This window comes from Salvelinus sp. IW2-2015, linkage group LG27 (assembly GCF_002910315.2).
Source record: "Salvelinus sp. IW2-2015 linkage group LG27, ASM291031v2, whole genome shotgun sequence".
NCBI lineage: Eukaryota > Metazoa > Chordata > Actinopteri > Salmoniformes > Salmonidae > Salvelinus > Salvelinus sp. IW2-2015.
This window is the reverse complement of record NC_036867.1, coordinates 38,533,025-38,558,366: the sequence shown is the minus strand read 5'-3', so window position 1 is coordinate 38,558,366 and position 25,342 is coordinate 38,533,025. Positions and strand designations below refer to the sequence as shown.

The window sequence follows — 25,342 nt, the reverse complement described above, 5'->3', positions numbered from 1 at the left end:
AAACCCCTGGGATTGTCGCTCATGACTCAGGGTCAGAGGGAATGTAAAACAACTGTGTGTGGATTCTACTCACCTCGGTACCGGGTCCAGGTGTAACCTTGTGTCCTTCCTACCTCGGGGTCAGGTGTAACCAGTGTCTCTCCTACCTCGGGTCAGGTGTAACCGTTGTCTCTCCTACCTCGGGGTCAGGTGTAACCTGTGTCTCTCCTACCTCGGGGTCAGGTGTAACCTGTGTCTCTCTCTACCTCGGGGTCAGGTGTAACCTGTGTCCTCATACCTCGGTCAGGTGTAACCTGTGCTTCTCCTACCTCGGGGTCAGGTGTAACCTGTGCTCTGTCGTCAACTACCTCGGGGTCAGGTGTAACCTGTGTCTCTCCTACCTCGGGGTCAGGTGTAACCTGGTCTCTCCTACCTCGGGGTCAGGTGTAACCTGTGTCTCTCATTACCTCGGGGTCAGGTTTAACCTGTGTCTCTCATACCTCGGGGTCAGGTGGTAACCTGTGTCTCTCTACCTCGGGGTCAGTGGAACCTGGTCCTCCTACCTCGGGGTCAGTTTAACCTGTGGTCTCTCCTACCTCGGGGTCAGGTGTAACCTGTGTCTCTCCTACCTGATCTCTCCTACCTCGGGTCAGGTGTAACCTGTGTCCCATACCTCGGGGTCAGGTGTAACCTGTGTCTCTCATACCTCGGGTCAGGTGTACCTGTGTCTCTCATACCTCGGGGTCAGGTGTAACCTGTGTCTCTCATACCTCGGGTCAGGTTAACCTGTGTCTCTCATACCTCAGGGTCAAGTGTTAACCTGATGTCTCTATTTACCTCGGGTCAGGGTGTAACCTGTGTCTCTCATACCTCGGGTCAGGTGTAACCTGTGTCTCCATACCTCGGGGTCAGGTGTAACCTGTGTTCTCTCATACCTCGGGTCAGGTGTAACCTTGTGTCTCTCATACTCGGGTCAGGGTGTAACCTGTGTCTACTTCATACCTCGGGGTCAGTGTAACCTGTGTCCTCTCATACCTCGGGGTCAGGTTAACCTGTGTCCCATACCTCGGGTCAGGTGTAACCTGTCTCTCCTACCTCGGGGTCAGGTGTAACCTGTTCTCTCTACCTGGGTCAGGTTTAACCTGTCTTCCTCCTACCTCGGGTCAGGTTTAACCTGTGTCTCTCTACCTCGGTCAGTAACCTGTGTCCCTCTACCGCGGGTCAGGTGTAACCTGTGTCTCTCATACCTCGGGGTCAGGTGTAACCTGTGTCTCTCATACCTCGGGTCAGGTGTAACCTGTGTCTCTCATACCTCGGGGTCAGGTGTACCTGTGTTCCTACTCGGGCCAGGTAACCTGTTCTCACATACCTCGGGGTCAGGTGTAACCTGTGTCTCCCCTACCTCTGGGTCTAATGTCTTAACCGGGTCTCTCTCCTACCCGGGGTCAGGTTAACCTTGTGTCTCTCATACCTCAGGGTCAGGTTTAACTGTGGTTCTTCTCCTGCAGCAACTCCTTCACAGGAAACAGAGCTGAGCCCAATAAATACATCTAGGTCAGGAGAGAAGAGAGAATAAAAAGAGAGAAAGCGAGGGAGAGAACGAGGAGTGAGTGAGCGAGAGAGAAAGGTTACAGACAGACGTCTAAGAAAACAACACTCCCAAGGTGGCTGGTGAGGGAAGGGAGGTGATGAAAGGAATGGGACTGACCTAGTAGTTTATTATCTGATGGGAGCAGGACATATTACTTGGTGTTTTAATGTCATCTTATCTAATATTCTACTCACCGTGCCCTGAGAGCGGTCCTTGACGTCGTACACAGACAGCTTGACCTGCGTCTGCTGGTTGATCAGAGAGTCCTGGAAGAGGCTATGCTGCTCAGGAATATAGGGTTATTGGTGCCCTGTAGGGGGAAGCAATCAATCCATGAACTCTCATTGTTGCTTCTTCTAAACTGTACACATACAGAAAGATATTAGTTAACAACATGCTAAAATCAGTTTTATAGTCACATACACCAGATAGGTGCAGTAGATTGTGTTGTTTTACAGGGTCAGCCATAGTAGTACGCGCCCCTGGAGCAAATTAGGGTTAAGTGCCTTGCTTAAAGACACATCGACAGATTCTTCACCTTGTCGGCTTGGTTATTCGAACCAGCGACCTTTCAGTTCCTGGTTCAAACTTTGAACCGCCAGGCTACCTGCCGGATAACAACTTCTACAATCATACAGGAACACAACAGTGCAGTGCAATGGACGGCCCCAGGGGGCACGGGGGCGACGGCCCCAGGGGCAGGGGGGCGACGGGCAGGCAGGGGCGGGGCGACGGCAGCAGGGGCGACGGCAGTAGGGCAGAGGGGCGACGGCATAGGGGCAGAGGGGCGACGCAGTAGGGGGCAGAGGGCGACGGCAGTAGGGGGCAGAGGGCGACGGCAGTAGGGGCAGAGGGGCGACGGCAGTAGGGGCAGAGAGGCGACGCAGTAGGGGCAGAGAGGCACGGCAGTAGGGGCAGAGAGGCGACGGCAGTACGGGGCAGAGAGGCGACGGGCAGTACGGGAGAAGGCGACGGCAGTACGGGGCAGAGGGCGACGGCAGTACGGGGCAGAGAGGCGACGGCAGTACGGGCAAGAGGGCGACGGCAGTACGGGGCAGAGGGGCGACGGCAGTACGGGCAGAGGGCGGCGGCAGTAGGGGGCAGAGAGGCGACGGCAGTACGGGGCAGAGAGGCGACGGCAGTACGGGGCAGAGGGGCGGACGGCAGTACGGGGCAGAAAAGGGGCGACGCAGTACGGGGAGAGGGATGATGGTCTGTCTCACCTCGATGATCTCAGTCTGGGTGTGTTTGGTCCAGAAGGCCTGGGGAGGGGTGGTGCAGCTCACTGCCACAAAGCTGTTGGGTTTCCGCTCCAGAGCTGGGGTCACCAACTCATTACAGGCTGGGGAGGGAGGGACACAGCACGTTGGAACGCACGGAACAAMAKATGAAAGACAAATTCCTATAGAAGTTAATTTACTGTACTCACCCACACTGAACTCTAGAACAGGCTCATCTGGATCCTGGCTGTTCCCTACAAAACAGCATTAACTCATACAAGTCATTTTCCACTAATTCAGTTMGCAGAAATGAAAGGACAACAGTGATAAAAACATGTCGGTGTACCTGGATATACAGACTGGATAAACAGGATGTGTACAAGGCAGGAAGTAATTCCATTACCAATTGTTCATCACATGGTCTCTCATATTGTTTGTTTCCTTGATATTGTCTGTGTCCAACACACAACCCTTTCCCATTCTCACCTGCGAGCGCCAGGCCGATCATCTCAGAGGAGAGGTCAAAGGTGTTGGCCCGGTACACTGACCAGGGTCTCTGGTGGCGGGGGCTACGCTCTCTAGCCTCCGACATCCTGCTGGTCTTCTCCAGGGGGGAGGAGAGGCGCGGGGGGTGGTGGTGAGAACACACACCCTTGTACTGAGCCACTCCAGGGCCCCGCCTGGGCCTTCCTCTACGAGCTGAGAGAAGGAGAGAGAGAAGGAGAGAGAGAGACAATGATAAACATAAGGGACCACACCAATTATACGTCCATTCACATCTCCACTCTGACCATTGTTTCTCTCTCTCTCTTTTCCKTCTCTGTACCTCCCCTTCACCTTCCCCGCTCACATTTCGATTTTGGTGCAGGAGCACTGCAGGCTGTGGAGGTGGCTGGACTCCCACAGGAGAGGCTAGTCCACATACAAAGAGAGAGGGATGGACGGAAAGATAGAGAGAGAGAGACAGGGATGGAGGGACATCGACAGAGAGAGCAGCACGTGTCTGTGAACATGCAGTTAGATATCGTTACTCTGCTTCAGCAGCATCCCGAGGGCACTGCATCTATCCCTCTGCTGCACAATCTGCTCTCAACCACATCTGACAAATTAGCTTATTTGTGTGTGTGTGTGTGTGCACACGCGTCCGTCTGTCCCTCAGTGTGTGTCTATATGTGTACTCGAGTCTGACTGTCTAGCAAGGCTTTCGTCCATGGAGTCCTACATTATTCATAGATATCAGAGTTTTGATACAGTGGATGCACTGTCTTTGTTTGGGCACAAAGTGTACAACATGCAGTAAACACAGACTGTCCTTTAGCCTGCCAGCAGACAGGGACAAGCTCTGAATACGACAATGTTATTCGTCCTGTTTACACAACGGTCTCCCGTTATTTCAAAACTGTCGCTTACAATTTCACACTATTATTTCAAGGGGCACTTTATCACATTAATTCAGAGAGAAGCCGCGATGGAGTAGGTGTCAAATCGCACATATTTCAACCCTTGTGTCATCAGTTAATTGATAGCATAYAGGAACTGAGAGTTATAAAACGTATCATCTTAAATGATGGCAGCATAGTGCCTTCAGAAAGTATTCAGACCCCTTGACTTTTTCCACATTGTTACGCAACAGCCTTATTCTAAAATGTATACAATATTTTAGTCCCCTCAATCTACACACAACACACCATAATGACAAAGTGAAAAGGTTTTGATTTTTCTAAAATATATATATTTGGAAAGGCACACACCTGTCTATATAAAGGTCCCACAGTTGACAGTGCATGTCAGAGCAAAAACCAAGCCAAGAGGTTGAAGGAATTGTCCGTAGAGCTCCGAGACAGGATTGTGTTGAGACACAGATCTGGGGAAGGGTACCAAAACATTTCTGTAGCATTGAAGGTCCCCAAGAACACAGTGGCCTCCATCATTCTTAAATGGAAGAAGTTTGGAACCGCCAATACTCTTCTTAGAGCTGGCCGCCGTGCCAAACGGAGCACTCAGGGAATACGGGCCTTGGTCAGGGAGGAGATGGGAGAACCTTCCAGGACAACCATCTCTGCAGCACTCCTCCAAATCAGCCCTTTATGGTAGAGTGGCCAGACGGAAACCAATCCTCAGTAAAAGAATGCCAAGCATCACGTCTGGAAGAAACCTGGCACCATCCCTACGGTGAAGCATGGTGGTGGCAGCATCATGCGGTGGGGATGTTCTTTAGCAGCAGGGACTGGGAGACTAGTCAGGATCGAGGGAAAGATGAACGGAGCAAAGTACTGAGATATCCTTGATGAAAACCTGCTCCAGCACGCTCAGGACCTCGGAAGGTGAACCTTCGCCCCAGTCTAACAGGACAACGACCCGAAGCACACAGTCAAGACAACGCAAGAGTGGCTTCGAGACAAGTCTCTGAATGTTCTTCAGGACTTGAACCCGATCGAACATCTCTGGAAAGACCTGAGAATAGCTGTGCAGCAAATGCACTGTATAAGCTGGCATCAACTGAAGAAGGGTCTGAATAGGCATAAATGGAGCAACATGTGCCCTTCAAGCAAAATAACAATGAGTGGTGACYGATGTTTTTCTCAATGTTGAACTGACACTTTCATGTCAGTGATGCGTATTCCAAATAGAGCGCATTTCTGCTCTCACTCCTCATCACAAAACCATCCAATGTCCCTCCCACTCCTCATCCTCTCCCCACACCTCCCTTTCAGGGGACATAGTTCGTCCAGGGAAGGCCCTCAGCCATTGGCCAGTTAGCACAGGAACCAGGCCTCTCCTCAAACAGGAACAATTAGCCCATTTACACTGAGGCTGGAGGCTGTGGGTAATAAACCAGCCCTGGTCTACTTAACAGCTTCAATAGAGATCCACACTCTATTTCTGTCACTGCTAACAGCTGGAGTATAGTAGCTAGCAACAGCCCACAGCACCAAGGCTAGAACACCTCAGAGAGACTAGGTCAGGCAAGGAGGAACAAGTCAGAGCTGCMTGCTTTCACATACGTCTATTGACAATACCCAGCTTAGTCAAGATGATCAACACTGCCTGGSTGTACCGTATGAACAAAACCACTTATCAAGGTTCCGTTGAACGCTTTGTTCCTCTGTGATACCACAGGTCCACTGCTGGGTTAAATGACAAATGTTGGGCTGATATGTAGGGCATTCCTTTATGCAGAGAGCCTTTCAAGGGTTCATGTGGACTATCCCAGAGATTCAGCTGTGGCGAGATAATACAAACAGCAGGATCTTTTTCTAGGGATTCTGATGGAACCACTCCTTCATCTGCCATCTGCCCCGTCGTCTCCATGGTAACAACAGTGCGCTCTTCAAAGTATCACTCTGGGCCTTGCTCAATGAAACACACTGAGCAGGTTTCCTGAAGAAAGAGGTTTACTTATTTAGTTGGACTGTAAGGACATAGACATGGCAGAAGGGTTGGTCATCAGCTTGACTGGAAGGCACATTACTGTGTGTTATGATGATGATGAGTAGGAGCAGAAGGATAAGGACATCCGCTAGCTTAATGATGTCTGCTCTGATCAGTAGGTAACTTCCCTGCAGGTCAGTGTTTCTCCTAGGTTACATCAAGGACATCCTGCTAGCTTAATGATGTTGCTCTGATCAGTAGGTAAACTTCCCCTGCAGGTCAGTGTTTCTCCTAGGTTACATCAAGGACATCCTGCTAGCTTAATGATGTTGCTCTGATCATGTAGGTAAACTTCCCCTGCAGGTCAGTGTTTCTCCTAGGTTACATCAAGGACATCCGCTAGCTTAATGATGTTTGCTCTGATCAGTAGGTAAACTTCCCCTGCAGGCAGTGTTTCTCCTAGGTTACATCAAGGACATCCTGCTAGCTTAATGATGTTGCTCTGATCATGTAGGTAAACTTCCCCTGCAGGCCAGTGTTTCTCCTAGGTTACATCAAGGACATCCTGCTAGCTTAATGATGTCTGCTCTGATCAGTAGGTAAACTTCCCTGCAGGCAGTGTTTCTCCTAGGTTACATCAAGGACATCCTGCTAGCTTAATGATGTCTGCTCTGATCATGTAGGTAAACTTCCCCTGCAGGCCAGTGTTTCTCCTAGGTTACATCAAGGACATCCTGCTAGCTTATGATGTCTGCTCTGATCAGTAGGTAAACTTCCCCTGCAGGCAGTGTTTCTCCTAGGTTACATCAAGGACATCCGCTAGCTTAATGATGTTTGCTCTGATCAGTTAGGTAACTTCCCCTGCAGGCCAGTGTTTCTCTCTAGGTTACATCAAGGACATCCGCTAGCTTAATGATGTCTGCTCTGATCATGTAGGTAAACTTCCCCTGCAGGCAGTGTTTCTCCTAGGTTACATCAAGGACATCCTGCTAGCTTAATGATGTTTGCTCTGATCATGTAGGTAAACTTCCCCTGCAGGCCAGTGTTTCTCCTAGGTTACATCAAGGACATCCGCTAGCTTAATGATGTTGCTCTGATCATGTAGGTAAACTTCCCCTGCAGGCAGTGTTTCTCCTAGGTTACATCAAGGACATCCTGCTAGCTTAATGATGTTTGCTCTGATCAGTAGGTAACTTCCCCTGCAGGCCAGTGTTTCTCCTAGGTTACATCAAGGACATCCTGCTAGCTTAATGATGTCTGCTCTGATCATGTAGGTAAACTTCCCCTGCAGGCAGTGTTTCTCCTAGGTTACATCAAGGACATCCTGCTAGCTTATGATGTCTGCTCTGATCAGTAGGTAAACTTCCCCTGCAGGCAGTGTTTCTCCTAGGTTACATCAAGGACATCCGCTAGCTTAATGATGTCTGCTCTGATCAGTAGGTAAACTTCCCCTGCAGGTCAGTGTTTCTCCTAGGTTACATCAAGGACATCCGCTAGCTTAATGATGTCTTGCTCTGATCATGTAGGTAAACTTCCCCTGCAGGCAGTGTTTCTCCTAGGTTACATCAAGGACATCCGCTAGCTTAATGATGTCTGCTCTGATCAGTAGGTAAACTTCCCCTGCAGGCAGTGTTTCTCCTAGGTTACATCAAGGACATCCTGCTAGCTTAATGATGTTGCTCTATCAGTAGGTAAACTTCCCCTGCAGGCCAGTGTTTCTCCTAGGTTCATCAAAAGAAAGGAAGGGAACTAAATACCGGACTGCATAGCCTCAATATTTTGGTCTATGTTTAGGCAGGGGGTGTGCAACAGAGCTAGGAAGGGGGGTGGGCGTCCCGCCTAGCATTCATAGGGGAAACCCTGTGTAAGAGACACACATCCGCAGAGTGCGTCAGTGGGCATCTTCCACGAGGCGTGGGGCTTTGGGGCTTTCCTGGCAGGAGTACAAGGTGCTGGAGGCCTGTCTTGTCTAATCAGGCAGAAATGCTGGAGGAGAGCCATCGATAGCTAGCGGATGCTGCTGGTGGTGAAAAGCTCAGCAGATACAGGTCTGGTTAGCACACTCATCACAGACCCTCTTCTGCCCTGCCAGAGCACATGTGGCTCTGGTCAAATAAAGTGCACTATATAGGCAATAGGGTGCACTTCAGGGAATGAATCCAAATGTCTTGTATGTGCTCTTCTGTACAATGGATCAACATTGATTGAATTCATTGGTCAGGTTCTTTGGCTACTATCTACAACTGTTCTGTAATTGCATGGGAATATGGGCCACATTGTAAGAGCCAAATGGTAGCAGACGGTGGTAGGCCTGATCACCGACGACAATGGTGCAGGATCGTGGACTACAGGAAGGGAGGGCCAAGCACACCCATCCACATCGACAGGGCTGTAATGGAGCGGGTTGAGAGTCAAGTTCCTCTGTGTCCACATCACTAAGGAAGTTAACATGGTCCTCAACACACGAACACGTCAAGAAGGCACGACAACACCTCTTTCCCCGCAGAGAGGCTGAAAAGATTTGACATGGGCCCTCAGACCTCAAAAGTTGCACCATTGAGAGCATCTTGACTGGCTGCATCACCGCCTGGAATGGCAACTGCTTGGCATCTTGACCGTAAGGCGCTACAGAGGGTAGTGCGTACGGCCCAGTACATCACTGGGGCCAAGCTTCCTGCCATCCAGGACCTCTTTTCCAGGCTGTGTAAGAGGAGGCCCTAAATATTGTCAAAGAACCAGCCACCCAAGTCATAGACTGTTCTCTCTGCTACCACACAGCAAGCAGTGATGCACCTAGTCTGGAACCAACAGGCCCCTAACAGCTTCTAGCCCCAAGCCAGAAGACTGCTAAATAGTTAGTCAAGGTAGCTATTTGGTTATCTGCATTGACGCCCTGCACAAAATCTTTTGACACATCACATACGCTTCTGCTACTGTATTATCTATACTGTTGCCTAGTACTTTACCCCTACCTATATGTACATAATCTACCTCAATTACATCTACCCTGCACATCGACTTCGGTACTGGTACCCCGTGTACATAGCCTGCACATCGACTCGGTACTGGTACCCCGTGTAATAGCCTCACATCGACTCGGTACCGTTGTACATAGCCTGCACATCGCATCGGTACCCCGTGTACATAGCCTGCACATCGATCGGTACTCCGTGTACACTAGCTGCACATCGACTCGGATGTACCCCGTGTCATAGCCTGCACATACGACTCGGTACTGGTACCCGCGTGTTACATAGCCTGCACATCGCCCTCGGGTACTGGTTACCCCGTGTAACCATAGCCTGCCACATCGACTCGGTACTGGGTACCCGTGTACATAGCCTGCACATCGACTCGGTACTGGTACCCCGTGTACATAGCTGCACATCCGACTCGGTACTGGTACCCCGTGTACATAGCCTGCACATCGACTCGGTACTGGTACCCCCGTGTATAACCCTGCACATCGCCTGTACTGGTACCCCCGTGTACATAGCCTGCACATCGACTCGGTACCCCCCGTTCCGTGTACATAGCCTGCACATCGACTCGGTACTGGTACCCCCGTGTACATAGCTGCACATCGACTCGGTACTGGTACCCGTGTACATAGCCTGCACATCGACTCGGTACTGGTACCCCGTGTACATAGCCATGTTATTGTTACCCATTGTGTATTCCTTGTTTTACACATTTTTTCTATATTTTTCTCTCTGCATTGTTGGAAAGGGTAATAAGCATTTCACTGTTAGTCTACACCTGTTGTTTATGAAGCATGTGACAAATAATATTTGATTTATAGACCAGAGTGAGGAGACCCTGATGATTAGTAAAATCACATGAACTGGGACACATGGGCTTTTGGAGCTTCCACGGCTAGGTTAACAATCCTTGCTGGGTTTCTGACGTAGTTTCTCACACCCAGTAACAACTGGAGAATACCGCACAGACTGGTCCGGAACCAGACTCAGTTCAAACCGGTTTCTAGGTTTTTGCGAATACGGGTTTGATGTCTTCGTTTTACCCTGGGCACCTGGCACTTAGGTTAACCAGATATGAGTAAACAAGACATTGACACTTGTGACATTGTCCTCACCAGAGAAGCTAAGGACTTACAATGCGAAGCATATGTTTCTACCTGATTTAACTTTTTTTTTAAAGGGGGGGGGGGGGGCGGAGTGACACCAACGGCAACAGCTGGTCTTACTGGCGTCCGATCTGACTGTCAGGGTTTAGTGGATTTCACTTCTGCTGTTATGTTAAGTCTAATGCTACACGCAACCAGAAAGCTCTCTATGAAGGAACCGGGTGAGTGAGCGCATTTGTGACATTGAGGACCCTGTGAGCGTCCACGGTACTGCCTGAAATAAGATTTCTCCTTTCTCTCCCTGTTTCTCCCTCTCCTTCCCAGCAGACTACACCTCCTGCCACCGTTAATGAGTCTAATTCAGCCGTGTGACTCAGTGACTCCATCAGGATTACCAGCCAAGCGACAAGATCATTCTTTAATTTGTCTTGAATCTAAAAATCTCAGCTTGCCTTGGTTGTGAAAGCACCTCAAGGCTCCGTGTTTCTTCCCACTCTGTGCTGGTTTCAGGACCCTCCCTCCGGAGCTCCTCTGAGTGTGATTGACACTATCACACAGAGGGGTCTTGTCCAACCACACCTGGAAATGAGGACATGTTTGTATCAAGYGTTTCTCTGCTCTCAGTCTCGGTCTCCAAGCCTAAGAAGGGCAGTGTGGAGYAGAGCTCGGTCCTGTTGCCCTTAAAAGGCAAAAAACTGTTTCTGTGTTGACTGACTGCCAAGGTGCTGACTGTCTAGGCCAGGCATCACGCACGCACACAAACGACGACGAGCTAAAAACATACGGTCTCAGTTTCCTCAGATCTTGACTTCCCATCTCTGCCTTATCAAACACACATATACAGAAGACAGGATAACGMCTCTCCCTCCATGTCACTAGTTTCCATCTTACTGTCGTCCTCCTGCACTCCCAGCCCACATTAGTTATTTTTATAGCCCCAGCCTTGTCTAAACAGACTTCAACTCTGCACCACACCAGTATCTGTGTCACTGACTATGGAGAAGGTAAACACTGCTGGAGAGCAAACAGAGTACATTCATAAAAAATAAAAAAATCTCTTTTGGACACCAACAGTGCTTATTTTATCTGTCTAAATGAGGTGCTGTGAGTAAGCCCTGTATCAGGGTCAAATAGCACTGGATTCATCATAGAATTTAATAGTCAATCTCTATCAAAATAATATCTCCAAAATCTTAGACTTCCCTGCCATTTTCATTTCCTGAATAAATATCCAGATGAATTTGTAGGTGCAAAAAGTCTTACATATTCTTCACCTTCACCATTTGTATGATGTAGAGTAGTTAGAGCTGCCCTCCTGACTAGACTGGCTACCTAGTTCCTATAGTAGTTAGTGTTGCCCTCCAGACTAGAGGTCGACCGATTAATCGGAATGGGCYATTAATTAGGGCCGATTTCAAGTTTTCATAACAAATCGGTAATCGGCATTTTTGGACGCTGATTATGGCCGATTACATTGCACTCCACGAGGAGACTGTGTGGCAGGCTGACTACCTGTTACGCGAGTGCAGCAAGGAGCCAAGGTAAGTTGCTAGCTAGCATTAAACTTATCTTATGAAAAAACAATCTTAACATAATCACTAGTTAACTACACATGGTTGATGATATTACTAGGTTAACTAGCTTGTCCTGCGTTGAATATAATTGATGTGGTGCCTGTTAATTTATCATCGAATCACTGCCTACTTCAACAAATGGGTGATGATTTAACAAGCGCATTCACGAAAAAAAGCACTGTCGTTGCACCAGTGTACCTAACCATAAACATCAATGCCTTTCTTAAAATCAATACACAAGTATATATTTTTAAACCTGCATATTTAGTTAATATTGCCTGCTAACATGAATTTCTTTTAAACTAGGGAACTTGTGTCACTTCTCTTGCGTTCTGTGCAAGCAGAGTCAGGGTATATGCAGCAGTTTGGSCCGCCTGGCTCGTTGCGAACTGTGTGAAGACCATTTCTTCCTAACAAAGACCGTAATTAAATTTGCCAGAATTGTACATAATTATGACATAACATTGAAGGTTGTGCAATGTAACAGCAATATTTAGACTTAGGGATGCCACCCGTTAGATAAAATACGGAACGGTTCTATATTTCACTGAAACAGAAATGATAGGTCATTAACGTGGTCAAATCCGGAAACTAAGGCTCATATTTCTGTGTGTTTATTATATTATAATTAAGTCTGATTTGATAGAGCAGTCTGAGTGGTGGTAGGCAGCAGCAGGCTCGTAAGCATTCATTCAAACAGCACTTTCCTGCATTTGCCAGCAGCTCTTCGCTGTGCTTCAAGCATTGAGCTGTTTATGACTTCAAGTCTATGAACTCACGAGATTAGGCTGGCAATACTATAGTACCTATAAGAACATCCAATAGTCAAAGGTACATGGAAAACAAATGGTATTGAGAGAAATAGTTCTATAATAACTACAACCTAAAACGTCTTACCTGGGAATATTGAGACTCATGTTAAAAGGAACCACCAGCTTTCATATATTCTCATGTTCTGAGCAAGGAACTTAAACGTTAGCTTTTTTACATGGCACATATTGCACTTTTACTTTCTTCTCCAACACTGTTTTTGCATTATTTAAACCAAATTGAACACTTTATTATTTATTTGAGACTAAATTGGTTTTATGTATTATATTAAGTGAAAATAAGTGTTCATTCAGTAGTTGTAATGGTCATTATTACAAATATACACTGCTCAAAAAAATAAAGGGAACACTTAAACAACACAATGTAACTCCAAGTCAATCACACTTCTGTGAAATCAAACTGTCCACTTAGGAAGCAACACTGATTGACAATAAATTTCACATGTTGTGGTGCAAATGGAATAGACAAAAGGTGGAAATTATAGGCAATTAGCAAGACACCCCCAATAAAGGAGTGGTTCTGCAGGTGGTGACCACAGACCACTTCTCAGTTCCTATGCCGGGGGATTCCTATGCGCTTGATGTTTTGGTCACTTTTGAATGCTGGCGGTGCTTTCACTCTAGTGGTAGCATGAGACGGAGTCTACAACCCATACAAGTGGCTCAGGTAGTGCAGCTCATCCAGGATGGCACATCAATGCGAGCTGTGGCAAGAAGGTTTGCTGTGTCTGTCAGCGTAGTGTCCAGAGCATGGAGGCGCTACCAGGAGACAGGCCAGTACATCAGGAGACGTGGAGGAGCCATAGGAGGGCAACAACCCAGCAGCAGGACCGCCTTTGTGCAAGAGGAGCACTGCCAGAGCCCTGCAAAATGACCTCCAGCAGGCCACAAATGTGCATGTGTCTGCTCAAACGGTTGTCCGATTAATCTTTTTTTGGTTCTCCAAGAATCGGTATCGGAGGTGAAAAATCATGATCGGTCGACCTCTACTCCAGACTAAACTGGCTGCCTAGTTCCTACAGTAGTGAGAGTAGCCCTCCAGACTAGCTGCCTAGTTCCTACAGTAGGCTCTGTCTGCCTTACTTACAAATCAAGGCCTTGTTCATGTCAGGGAGAGGGAGGGACTGACGTGAGGGGACTGTTCAACAGCTCAGGGTGTACTTGCCCGCCGCCCGCCCCCCCCCCTTTCCATTTCTCTCGCTCTCAAGTCACCAGGCTTCTCTCAGGGTCATGTTATCGCTCTGGATAAGAGCGTCTGCTAAATGACTTAAATGTAAATGTAAATGTTAGGATGCCACATCAACAGCATCCTCATATACACATAACAAAGTGCCTGAATGTTGTGCAGGTGTACTTACTGTCAGTGGTGAAGGCACAGAGTGGCAGGTAGCCTTGTGGTTAAGAGCGTTGGGCCAGTAACTGAAAGGTTGCTGGTTCGAGTCCCTGAGCTGGCAAAGTGGAAACATTTTCTGTTCTGCCCTCGAGCAAGGCAGTTAAACAACAACTGCTCCCGGGCAACTCGATTAAGGCAACCCCCCCCCCCGGACGTCTCTGAGTCAGAGGTTGGATTAAATGCGGAATGAACATTTGGGTTGAATGCATTCAGCTGACTAGGTATACCCTTTCCTTTCCCAGAGGGAGGGGAAGCCAACTGGTCCAGTCAGAGACTGGATCTGACCGGAGACTGGATCGACCAGAGCAGGCAGAGTAACATGTCAGCAGAATGAGGATTCAGTATGCTTCCCCTTCCCTCTGAAAGTGGAAACAAGTGTTCAGTAAAAACTATACACAATAGTAGCCAAGTGACTGAATTACTATTCCAACAGCTATAATTGTCCCCAATCTTTCCCCTTAAGCCAACCGCTGTGAATCCATAGTGCCAGTAGTACAGCAGAGTAGCTATGATCTGTATCTGTGCATTGAGTTTGACAGTGACCGAGGCTACAGGACTGCCAAGTCACAGTCAGAGGTAGTGAGGCATGCAACAACACATGATGGCAACCAGAAAAGGAGACATTTTCACAATTTAACCTTCACATCTGATATTCTATCTCTGCCATGGCCTGGCCCCACACACCACTCTTCAAAGTGAGAACTCACTTTTTGAAAGTATGTGTGTGTCTGCCAGTGTGCACGTGTGTGTGTGTGTGTGTGTGTGTGTGTGTGTGTGTGTGTGTGTTAGTTTGAAGCTCTACTGAGGCAGTGCTGTGTGTGCTTCCTTCTATTTCAGAAGCAGTCCTGCATATCTCAGTCCAGATGGTCCCTGCATCATCAGTCAGACACACTGATCAATGGACTGGAGCCGCCGGACCACCCTCTCCACACACACAATAGGAGTGTGTGTGTGTGTTTTTTTGTCACGGTGTGTTTTAAGGCTGTCCCCGGGAGGAAAAAATATATATTGTCGACCGAAAGTCGTCTTTTCTTTCAACCAATTGAATAACGTCTTCATATCTCAAAATCATTGTCATGTGATTAATCAAAATTCTATTCAAATCTAAATGAAACGCCTAAAAAGTTACTGCCATTGCCAACTACGTAAAAAAAGCCTACATTAAGCCAACAAATAAAAACATTGCAGCCTGCAGGTAGAAAATATCCTGATAAAAATAAATATCCTATAAATCACATTGGCTACAACGTCTGCAATGAACTTGAAACATTGTATCAACTATTAACTTGAGTCTGGCCCAAAGCTTGCGCTGCTAGCAACATTGTATGTAATATTCTGGGCTGTCAGAGTTTCCCCAACCAGTGAGCTCGGGACAGACACAACTGTAGGCTACTTGTGCAAGGGATAAGAAGCAGGACTTGGGCAAAAGCTCACCGAAGCTGAGTACCGGCACCTCAAATGGTCTACTGCTTGAGCTCCTGTTCCTCTTACAGAATATTAGCTCAAAAGTATTYTGGAGCTCCTGCACCTAAATATGAACAGTACCAGAACCCAAAATGAGTTACTAAACGTATTTCAGTCCAAGTCACGCACTGATAAGAAGTAATCAGGAGGTCTATTTCATGAAGTTTCCACTGGATCAGAACATGACATTTTTCCCTTTCACGCTGAGCGGTTACCGAAAGGGAGAGACGGAAAAGATTTTTCAAATACATTGAGGAACGATTGTAATTCTCAATGGATGTAAAAACAGACTTTGTTTGCTTTCTGTTTGAGGTGAAATAAACATTACTCTGAGAAGCTCCACAGTTCATTAGTTGTGGTGCATTAAGCCAATCAGATCCGCAAATGGACACATTTATATGCCTACATTTGGGCGCAGGCCAGGTAGGGACCCCAATTTTTAACTTAAAAAATGTATGCCAAACAAAAAACATTGACTTCAAAGTTTAACAAGCCATACAAATCTATGCACAATGACTACTTTGAACAATTTACACAGTAAATAAATGAATAAAATGATTTAAAAACAGCAGATGCAAGGTTTGGTAACATAATTAGGGTAAAATCTCCCTCAGTTTTATTCTGTTACCAAGTTTTGTACCTGCACAGTTCATCCTGTAAATGTGTTGTAAAATCTTCTGTGTTAAATTGTTAAAAAGTAGTCTTTGTGCATACAATTCTAACYTTTGTTAAATGTTGAAATCAATTGTTTTTGTTTGGTATACATTTTTTTTTACATTACATTACTATGGAAATGCTCTGAACTATTATGATTAAACGTCTGTCTCTTTTGATTTTATCCTAAAATGCCTAACTCAATGTGGTGAGCTGGACGTGACAAACTTTTACAAACTGAAACACAAGAATAACCGTTATTCTATACGGATGGGAGCTCAGTGAATGTTACAGTGCATTCGGAAAGTATTCAGGACCTCGACTTTTTCCACATTGTTACGTTATAGCCTTATTCTAAAAATGTTCCCCCTCAATCTACACGCAATACCCTATAATGACAAAGTCAAAACAGGTTTTTCGAATAAAAAAAACAACCTTATTTACATAAGTATTCAGACCCTTTGCTATGAGACTCGAAATTGAGTTCTGGTGCATCCTGTTTCCATTTATCATCCTTGAGATGTTTCTACAACTTGGAGTCCACCTGCAGTAAATTCAATTGATTGGACATGATTTGGAAAGACACATCTGTCTATATAAAAAAAGGTCCCACAGTTGACAGTGCAGGTCAGAGCAAAAACCAAACCAGGTCGAAAGGAATTATCCGTAGAGCTCCGAGACAGGATTGTGTCCAGGCACAGATCTGGGGAAGGGTACCAAAAAATGTCTGCAGCATTTAAGGGCCCCAAGAACAGTGGAGCTGATCGTGGACTACAGGAAAAGGCGGGCCGAACAGGCCCCATTAACATCAACGGGGCTGAAGTGGAGTGGGTCGAGAGTTTCACCCTATTCCCAAGTTATTATGGTCCAAACACACCAAGACAGTTGTGAAGAGGTCACGACAACACCTTTTCCCCTATTTGGCATGGGTCCCCAGATCCTCAAAGTTCTACAGCTGCACCATCGAAATCATCCTGACCGGTTGCATCACRGCCTGGTATGGCAACTGCTCGGCATCTGATTGTTCGTATGGCGCTACAGAGCCCAGTACAAAAAAAACGTTTAATCCATTTTAGAATAAGGCTGCAACGTAACAAAATGTCAAGAAAAAGTACGTGAACCTTTTGGAATTACCTGGATTTCTGCATAAATTGGTCATAAAATTTGATCTGARCTTCCATCTAAGTCACAACAATAGACAAACAGTCTGCTTAATCTAATAACAAACAATTATACATTTTTATGTCTTTATTGAACACACCATGTAAACATTTACAGTGCAGGGTGGGAAAAGTATGTAGGAGTATCTAGGATTTAATAACTGGTTGATCCTCCTTTAGCAGCAATAACCAAACGTTTTCTGTAGTTGCAGATCAGACCTGCACGACGGTCAGGAGGAATTTTGGACCATTCCTCTTTACAAAATTGTTTCAGTTCAGCAATATTCTTGGGATGTCTGGTGTGAACAACTCAAGGTCATGCCACAGCATCTCAATTGGGTTGAGGTCAGGACTCTGACTGGGCCACTCCAGAAGGCGTATTTTCTTCCGTTCAAGCCATTCTGTTGTTGATTTACTTCGTTGTCCTGCTGCATCTCCCAACTTCTGTTGAGCTTTAATTGGCAGACAGCCTTACATTCTACTGCTGGGAATTCATTTTCCCGTCGATGATAGCAAGCTGTCCAGGCCCTGAGGCAGAAAAGCAGCCCAAACCATAATGCTCCCGCCACCATACTTTACAGTTGGGATGAGGTTTTGATGTTGGTGTACTGTGCCTTTTTTCTACACACATGGTGTTGCGTGTTCCTTCCAAACAACTCAACTTCAGTTTAATCTATCCACAGAATAGCTGTGGAACATCCAGGTGCTATTTTGCGGACTTCAGACATGCAGCAATGTATTTTTGGACAGCAGTGGCTTCTTCCGTGGTGTCCTCCCATGAACACCYTTCTTGTTTAGTGTTTTACCTATTGTAGACTCGTCAATAGAGATGTTAGCATGTTCCAGAGATTTCTGTACGTTTTTAGTTGACATTAGGATTCTTCTTAACCTCATTGAGCATTCTGCGCTGTGCTCTTGCGGTCATCTTTGCAGGACGGCCACTTCTAGGGAGACTAGCAACAGTGCTGAACTTTCTCCATTTATAGACAATTTGTCTTACTGTGGACTGATGAACATCAAGGCTTTTAGAGATACTTTTGTAACCCTTTCCAGCTTTACGCAAGTCAACAATTGGTTCACGTCAGGCAATGCTTCATGTGAGTAGCAAACTCACATTATGTGAGTTTCTTTTATATTGCAGGGCAGCTCTAACCAACATCTCCAATCTTGTCTCATTGATTGGATTCCAAGTTAGCTGACTCCTGACTCCAATTATCTTTTGGAGAAGTCATTAAGCCTAGGGGTTCACATACTTTCCCCAACCTACACAGTGGATGTTTAAATTATGTCTCAATATAGACGAGAAATACAATAATTTGTGTGTTATTAATTTAAGCACAGTTTGTCTATTGTTGTGACAGAGGAAGATTAGATCTCAGTTTGACAAATTTATGCAGAAATCCAGGTAATTGCACAGGGTTCACATACTTTTTCTTGCAACTGTATATGCAGAAAGTGTACAGCATAGTGGGTACATTTCTGCTAAAACTTAGAGCGTTGAAGTGCGAGGCTCAACTTCTCCACTGTTTTGGGACCCCTGGCTACCACACTGTTCACAGCGTGAAGCAAACTCGTGCACATTCGAAGATACAGTGTGTGACAGCGAAGTGTTACATCTCACTCATCTCAATATCTCCGGTTCTGCTTGTGGCAACGTCATTTCGCCGCTGAGTCTACTTTAAGYAAGAAACACATRRCCAATTTAACTGACAGTCTAAAAARGTCTTCAGATCACTGGCATTAGTCACGTTATTGAATGTTGGCATTGACCAGTGTTCTTCAAGCCTGGTCGTGGGGACCCAGTGAGTGTAGGCTTTTGTTACTGTTCAGCGCTAACCCATCCYATTCAACCCAATGTTGYCGTAGCCGAGAAGCTAGGCCTATATTCTCACCAGTGGGAGTTAACAGACAAACACTGAACACTGCAACAAAGACTAGATAAACATTGCCACAGAGCAGCAAGGAGCTGTTTTCCTATTTAATCAATAGATAAACCCACACTATGACAAATGCATGTTTCTGCCATAAGATTCCTCCTTCATAGGCAGTCTGAAGAGGACTCACTCATTATGGCCAACGAAGGCGGCCGTTTAGAACAGCATGCAGAGGACTCTGGGTATTATTTATMCCCTGTCAARGGRCCATCTGAGRGCATCACCCCAGCCAAAACCACCATAGGGGGTTAGAGTAGTGCCTAATTCTACAGACAGAGCATAAGGGATGCTAAGTAGTAATCTTTGCAAAATGGCTACAGTCCAGTCAGCACATAAATCAGATACAATACATAGACTATATTTAAAATCTCCTCAAAACTCCCTACCTTTATCCAGTGAATGCTACAGGCAGCCTGTAGATAGTAGCATTAGCATAGCAGCTAGTAAATYAAGCAGCATGGTGGCGAGTGACACAGCACAGTGCAGGCCTGTAGAAGGGCTAATCCATATCCGGCTGCCTGCTACAGCTGTACAGACAGACTAGTACATCTCTGCTCCTAACAGCTGAGCTTGGTTCCTCGTCTATAGGGTAAGATGACAGTCTGCGTAGCGAGTGAAGGGCCCGGCGGTGGATGCGGTCTCCTCACAGCAGAGCAGCATGTAAACAAACCCACACGCAGCAGCAGCGTCATCATCACTGCTTACACTCTCCCCCATCTCTCTCCCTCCCACTTTCTTCATCCCTTCCTCGCTTGCTCTCGTACTTTCTGCCTCCTTCGCCCTCCCTCTCCCCACCTGTCCCTCTCTATTTCTCTCCCTCCTTACTCCTGCAGTAGCTAAGAGAAGCAGACTGATAAGGTCCTGTTTTCTCTCTGGCTGACACTGTTCACCAGCAGAAATACACAGGGAGAGGGACAGGAAGGGACAGAGTGGGACAGGGAGAGATGGGACTGTGGATGCCTCGTGACAAACTGGGCTGACAGGACCCAGACGGGCTTTGTCCAGACGAGGAAGGGAATGAAGGGGAGAGGTGTCACTGTTCCCATCCTAAACCCTGCTCCAGAACCTCCTCAGTGATTTGGGAAACTTCCGGGAAGAAACTGTGAAAGAGCTGTATGCTGTAGGCCTGTCACATGTTGATTCCCAGACCAATAAATATTCAACTGTGGTGGCTGGAGAATATTTCCCTGCTCCCTGCACTGTCACGTTTGCAGTCACGCTCTCCCTCTCTCCAMGGGTCCTATCCTTAGTATTGTTTAGTATAGGGCCAGACCGACTGACCAACGGCAGGTTTCACTTTTCTGCACATGTGGATTTATGGTCTCCATTTAGCKTGCCATCATCAATAATTCAGTCTGTTGCATAAGAGGGAAATGCAGAGGTTTATGTCCCAAATGACACCCTATTCCCTATAAAGTGCACTACTTTTGACCAGAGCATTATGGACACTGGTCAAAAGTAGTGCACTAGTAGTGCATCTTAGGGTACAGGGTGTCATTTGAGACACAGCCAGAGACAGTGGACTCGGGATAGCACCCGCCACTACTTGACTAKAGACCCGTCAGCGCAGATCCCCAAAACAACAACTTTGGTTCAGGTCTAATGGATGTCAGTGTAAAACAGCATAGACAGGCAAGGCAATGCAGCGAGGCAGAGTAGCTATTGCTGTCTGAGGCACCGGCTATCCACCAAGTAGCAGGATTTACAATGTCGCTCATAAGTAAATTAATGAAAGAGAAAGGAGAGTTTTACTAGCAGACTTTTATGACAAAGGCTCCGGAGAAAAAAAATACATGATTATTATAGCAGAGTAATTAGTAAGATAGCAACCATATAAAGTGTGTCAATGTGTGTGTGTGTGTGTGTGTGTGTGTGTGTGTGTGTTGGAGAAGAGTGTATGACGACATGAGAGTGCAGAGGAGTTGAGTGTAGTGTGTTGCAGGATTGAGCGTGTGTTTATGTGGGAAGCTATTATTGGCTTATAAGAGCAACAGAGTAGGCAGAGCATTCAACTGGCTGTGTGTGTGTCAGATTCACTGTGTTTAATACTGATATGAATCTTAAGTGTCTTCTCTGAGCTTGTTTACACAGTGAGTGTTGTTTGTTGAGAGAGAGAGAGTGTGGGATGAATCAACAGGCTCCTGGTTGCCCTCTGAGCCCAGTGGGAGAAAAATCCCATCGCTGAGTCACAGCACACCCCCATACATAGTTACATTCAGTACATACACAGTGGTCTCAGGGTCTGTATGCGCGTGCGAGAGGTAGCTAGCTACTATAGTGAATCGCAAAACTACAGTGCCCAACTTAGTACAATGTAGTACTGTAGTTGTTTACAAATCACTGTAGAATCATGTGCGCAATAGCCTAGTCAAGCCAACTGGGAGTAGTCTCACAAACGGTTCCTGGTCATTCCAGAGGCCTGGTCGTAATTCGTAAGCTTCCTCTCAATCAATAAGCATGTCACCTCCCCTTGACCTTGGCTCTGATGGCTCCTACCAGGAAACCACTGACTGAGTCTGCCTTTACGACCTCACTCCACTCTAGTCTTCACTACAAATCAGATAGTGATCATCAATTCAGATAACCACTCAAGCCATGGACTTTCCCAACCCTCTAATGACTGTCCATCTCATGACTGGTGTCTTTTTTTTCTTTCTTTAAAGCTCTTTGAGAATCGTTATGGAATAAATAGCACTACAAAAGWTGAATGAATTATTAGTAAATKATGCTAATGTGATTATGTACGCAAACTAGCACACAGCAAAGGCAGCTAAGGGCTGTCACCTCTGGCCATGCACTGAAGTATGCCTCTCAAACTGATGTCATRTTTSWCWTGTTCTTGTTCATCAGTTGTTCTTATCATATCACCACTAACACATTATCTCCACTTTGGTCCATGTGAGACAGAGCTAATCCAGCAGTACAAAGGCTGTGTCCGAAACGACAACCTATTCCCTAGTGAACTGAAATGCACCCTATTCCCTATATAGTGTACTATGGGCTCTGGTCAAGAGTTGTGCAAAATATACTAGGGTATACGGTGCCAATTTGAACGTAGACAAACAGTTGAGTGATGTGATGGGACAGAGACACTGGGTTCTCAGCACAGGAGGCTACTGAGGGGAGGACGGCTCATAATAATGGCTGGAATGGAGTAAATGGACTGGTATTGAGGGGAGGACGGCTCATAATAATGGCTGGAATGGAGTAAATGGACTGGTATTGAGGGGAGGACGGCTCATAATAATGGCTGGAATGGAGTAAATGGACTGGTATCAAACACATGGCAACCATGCGTTTGATGAATTTGATACCCTTCCATTGATCATGTTCAAGCCATTACTATGAGCCCATCCTCCCCAATTAAGGTGCCACCAGCCTCCTGGTATTCTCAGGGATTTCAACAAGCTGTGTGATAGGAGCCTATGTAGGTAGGCCTGTTGCTGAGTCCCATTGAGACCAAGGTCTCTTTTACAAGGGAGCCATGCATATACACAATTTACACTCTCAGTTCCAGGTCAGAGATAACACTACTGAGGATGAATGGTGATAAATCACATTGATGAGGTTTCACCGGTTCATAACGAACTCTTCTGGACGCTCACTGTCCACTTCAGCCTGTGTCACAACGGGATGATTTACAATACAATTACAGTGGCTGTGTTGATACTGATAACACACACATAAATGTATAAAATAAATTCAATAGTGATCTTACAAGAAAACAGAGTTACAGTTAAAGCGTTGGTAGAAGACTGCACAGGAGGAGGTGGTGATGATGATGCTGAGAGAGTGTTCAATAATGCACCCATCTGTATAGCTGACACATGGCACCGTTTGTTTTCATTTTAGCCATGTGGAACGAACTGAGGCTCGTAGGAAAGGGCTGTCAACCGCACCACCACTCTGCCAACAGGCTTATATAACCCACCACTTCCACTTTCAGTAACTAGAACCCCCTTAACTCCACCATTCAAGATCAGCCAACACAAAACACAGTCGTCATAGACTGTGGCAACTGTTCTCTGGCAACGCCAAGAACCCGTCATGTTGATAATGAATGTTAGCTGAGAGAATTTCATGGTAATAGATTATTTAATAAAATACTAGAATATGGTTTATCATGGACCAAGAGTGTTTAAGTGGATGAACAATGAGACAGGCACTCAGTGGGCTACGGATATAACTTCACAGCCTGACTGCAGATACAYTCATAAAAAATAATACATAGGATGCCTAGGAAAGAATACAATGTCCATCGACATTAAAAGACCCGTATGTCTTGGTCATTGGATGCAGTGCGCATCCTCTGCTCGCTCCTCTCTTCCCATATGAAAACATTGCGTGAAAATAAGASGACTAGCCTAAATTGCAGGTGGTGTTCATACCTAAACGTATCACAGGCAATAACTAGCTTTAGACCACAATAAATAAAAAGCATATGGGTGATAACTGACTATACAGAGAAGACTACAACTTTGAAGTTGAAGCTTTTTTGCAAGGAGGTGTAAAGAATTAATGAGCAAATTAGCTATTATGCTAACCTTCATGGCGATTTTTCCTGCCTCTATAACTAACCAGATAACTGCATTTCAAGATGAAGACACAAACCTTTCTACGACGTTTGATGACAATTCATTTGGTGGGAAAGAGACAGCCGTTGGTGTTGACGCTCGCTTGTTCCATTTGTTTCCAGCCTGTCTGTTAACTCCGCAGTGTGATCTCGCCTCGCCTCTCTGCTACATTGTATCATGTGACGTTGCAACTTCATCAAAGGAACCTCCCCCTACTTGAGTCTGAGGCACATTCAGAAGGACACAACTTTATTGAAGACAAATCTATTTTCAGTAAATCATGATAGGCTACATCTTTGTACAGTGTCCTGGGAAAAATCGAATTAGATTTTGGAATGACCAATAAAAGGCATGATGAAGAACTATATTTAGATTCAAAACAGAAGTCAATGACATTGGGAAAATCAGGCTACAGAATATAATCAAGATATGAGTCTATGCTATGATTGAACTGATACAAATACACTTACATGGATAAAAGCGTKCGTTAAATGGCATACATTATTATTAGAATTATCATTATTATTATAAAAGTTATCTGTCTCAAATAAAAATGGTGTCACTCTCTTGTGATTGAGGGATGCTGTACAGTAGCTCAGTCAGGCCTGTGATGAATCCTGGCTAAATCCTGTAGGAAGGCTAAATCCTTGTTTTAAGACTATCTTTGCAACATCTTGGCTCCAGTAAGGCATGGTCCAGCATTATGTTCCTGCCCTGCATAGACAGTCATTATTATAGTAATTTAAAATGTTATCATATGTCATTATCTGAGCATATCACTGGTTATTACTATTACAAGCTGGGTGGTTTGAGCCCTGAATGCTGATTGGCTGAAAGCCTTGGTATATCACGGTGTGACAAAACATGTATTTTCACTTCCCTAATTTCATTGCTAAATAGTTTATAATAGCAATAAGGAACCTCGGGGTTTGTGATATATGGCCAATATACCAGTATACTCCACGTTGCGTCGTGCGTAAGAACAGCCCTTAGCTGTGGTATATTGGACATATATCACACCCCCTCGGGCCTTTCTGATTAAGTATGCGTTCTTCTTCTTCAGTTCACAGTTAGATTAAGCTGTACTACCATCATGTGGCCACAATTTGCAGTCGCAGCTTTCACATTTGTGTGGTCTCTATTCTCTTAAAAGAAAATGTACTATCTAGAGCAGTGTTTCCCAACCCTGGTACTCGAGTACACCCAACAGTACACATTTTTATTGTAACCCTGGACCAGCACACCTCATTCAACTCAWTGAGGGCTTGATGATTAGTTGACCTGCTTCAACCTGTTAACTAATCATCAAGCCCTCATTGAGTTGAATGAGGTGTGCTGGTCCAGGGTTACAATAAAAATGTGTACTATTGGGTGTACAAGGCTTGGTGAACACTGATCTAGAACCTAAAAGGGCTCTTCGGCTGTCCCCATAGAAGCCCCCTTTGAAGAACCATTTTTGGTTCAAGGTAGAACCATTTTGGGTTCCATGTAGTACGCTTTCCAAAACGGT

General features: G+C 45.9%; 1 protein-coding gene across 1 annotated transcript in view; it reads right to left on the bottom strand.

Moving 5' to 3' along the window:
• LOC111953317 (inositol polyphosphate-4-phosphatase type I A) overlaps nucleotides 1-24,013 on the bottom strand; it is a 44,754-nt gene extending 20,741 nt beyond the window's left edge. The window contains 8 exon segments of the mRNA XM_070435573.1: nucleotides 309-331; nucleotides 1,473-1,529; nucleotides 1,765-1,844; nucleotides 1,847-1,880; nucleotides 2,794-2,912; nucleotides 3,000-3,044; nucleotides 3,277-3,489; nucleotides 23,870-24,013. Coding sequence (XP_070291674.1) covers nucleotides 309-331; nucleotides 1,473-1,529; nucleotides 1,765-1,844; nucleotides 1,847-1,880; nucleotides 2,794-2,912; nucleotides 3,000-3,044; nucleotides 3,277-3,382 — 464 coding nt within the window. The 5' untranslated portion in view covers nucleotides 3,383-3,489; nucleotides 23,870-24,013.
• Nucleotides 24,014-25,342: the final 1,329 nt, after the last annotated feature.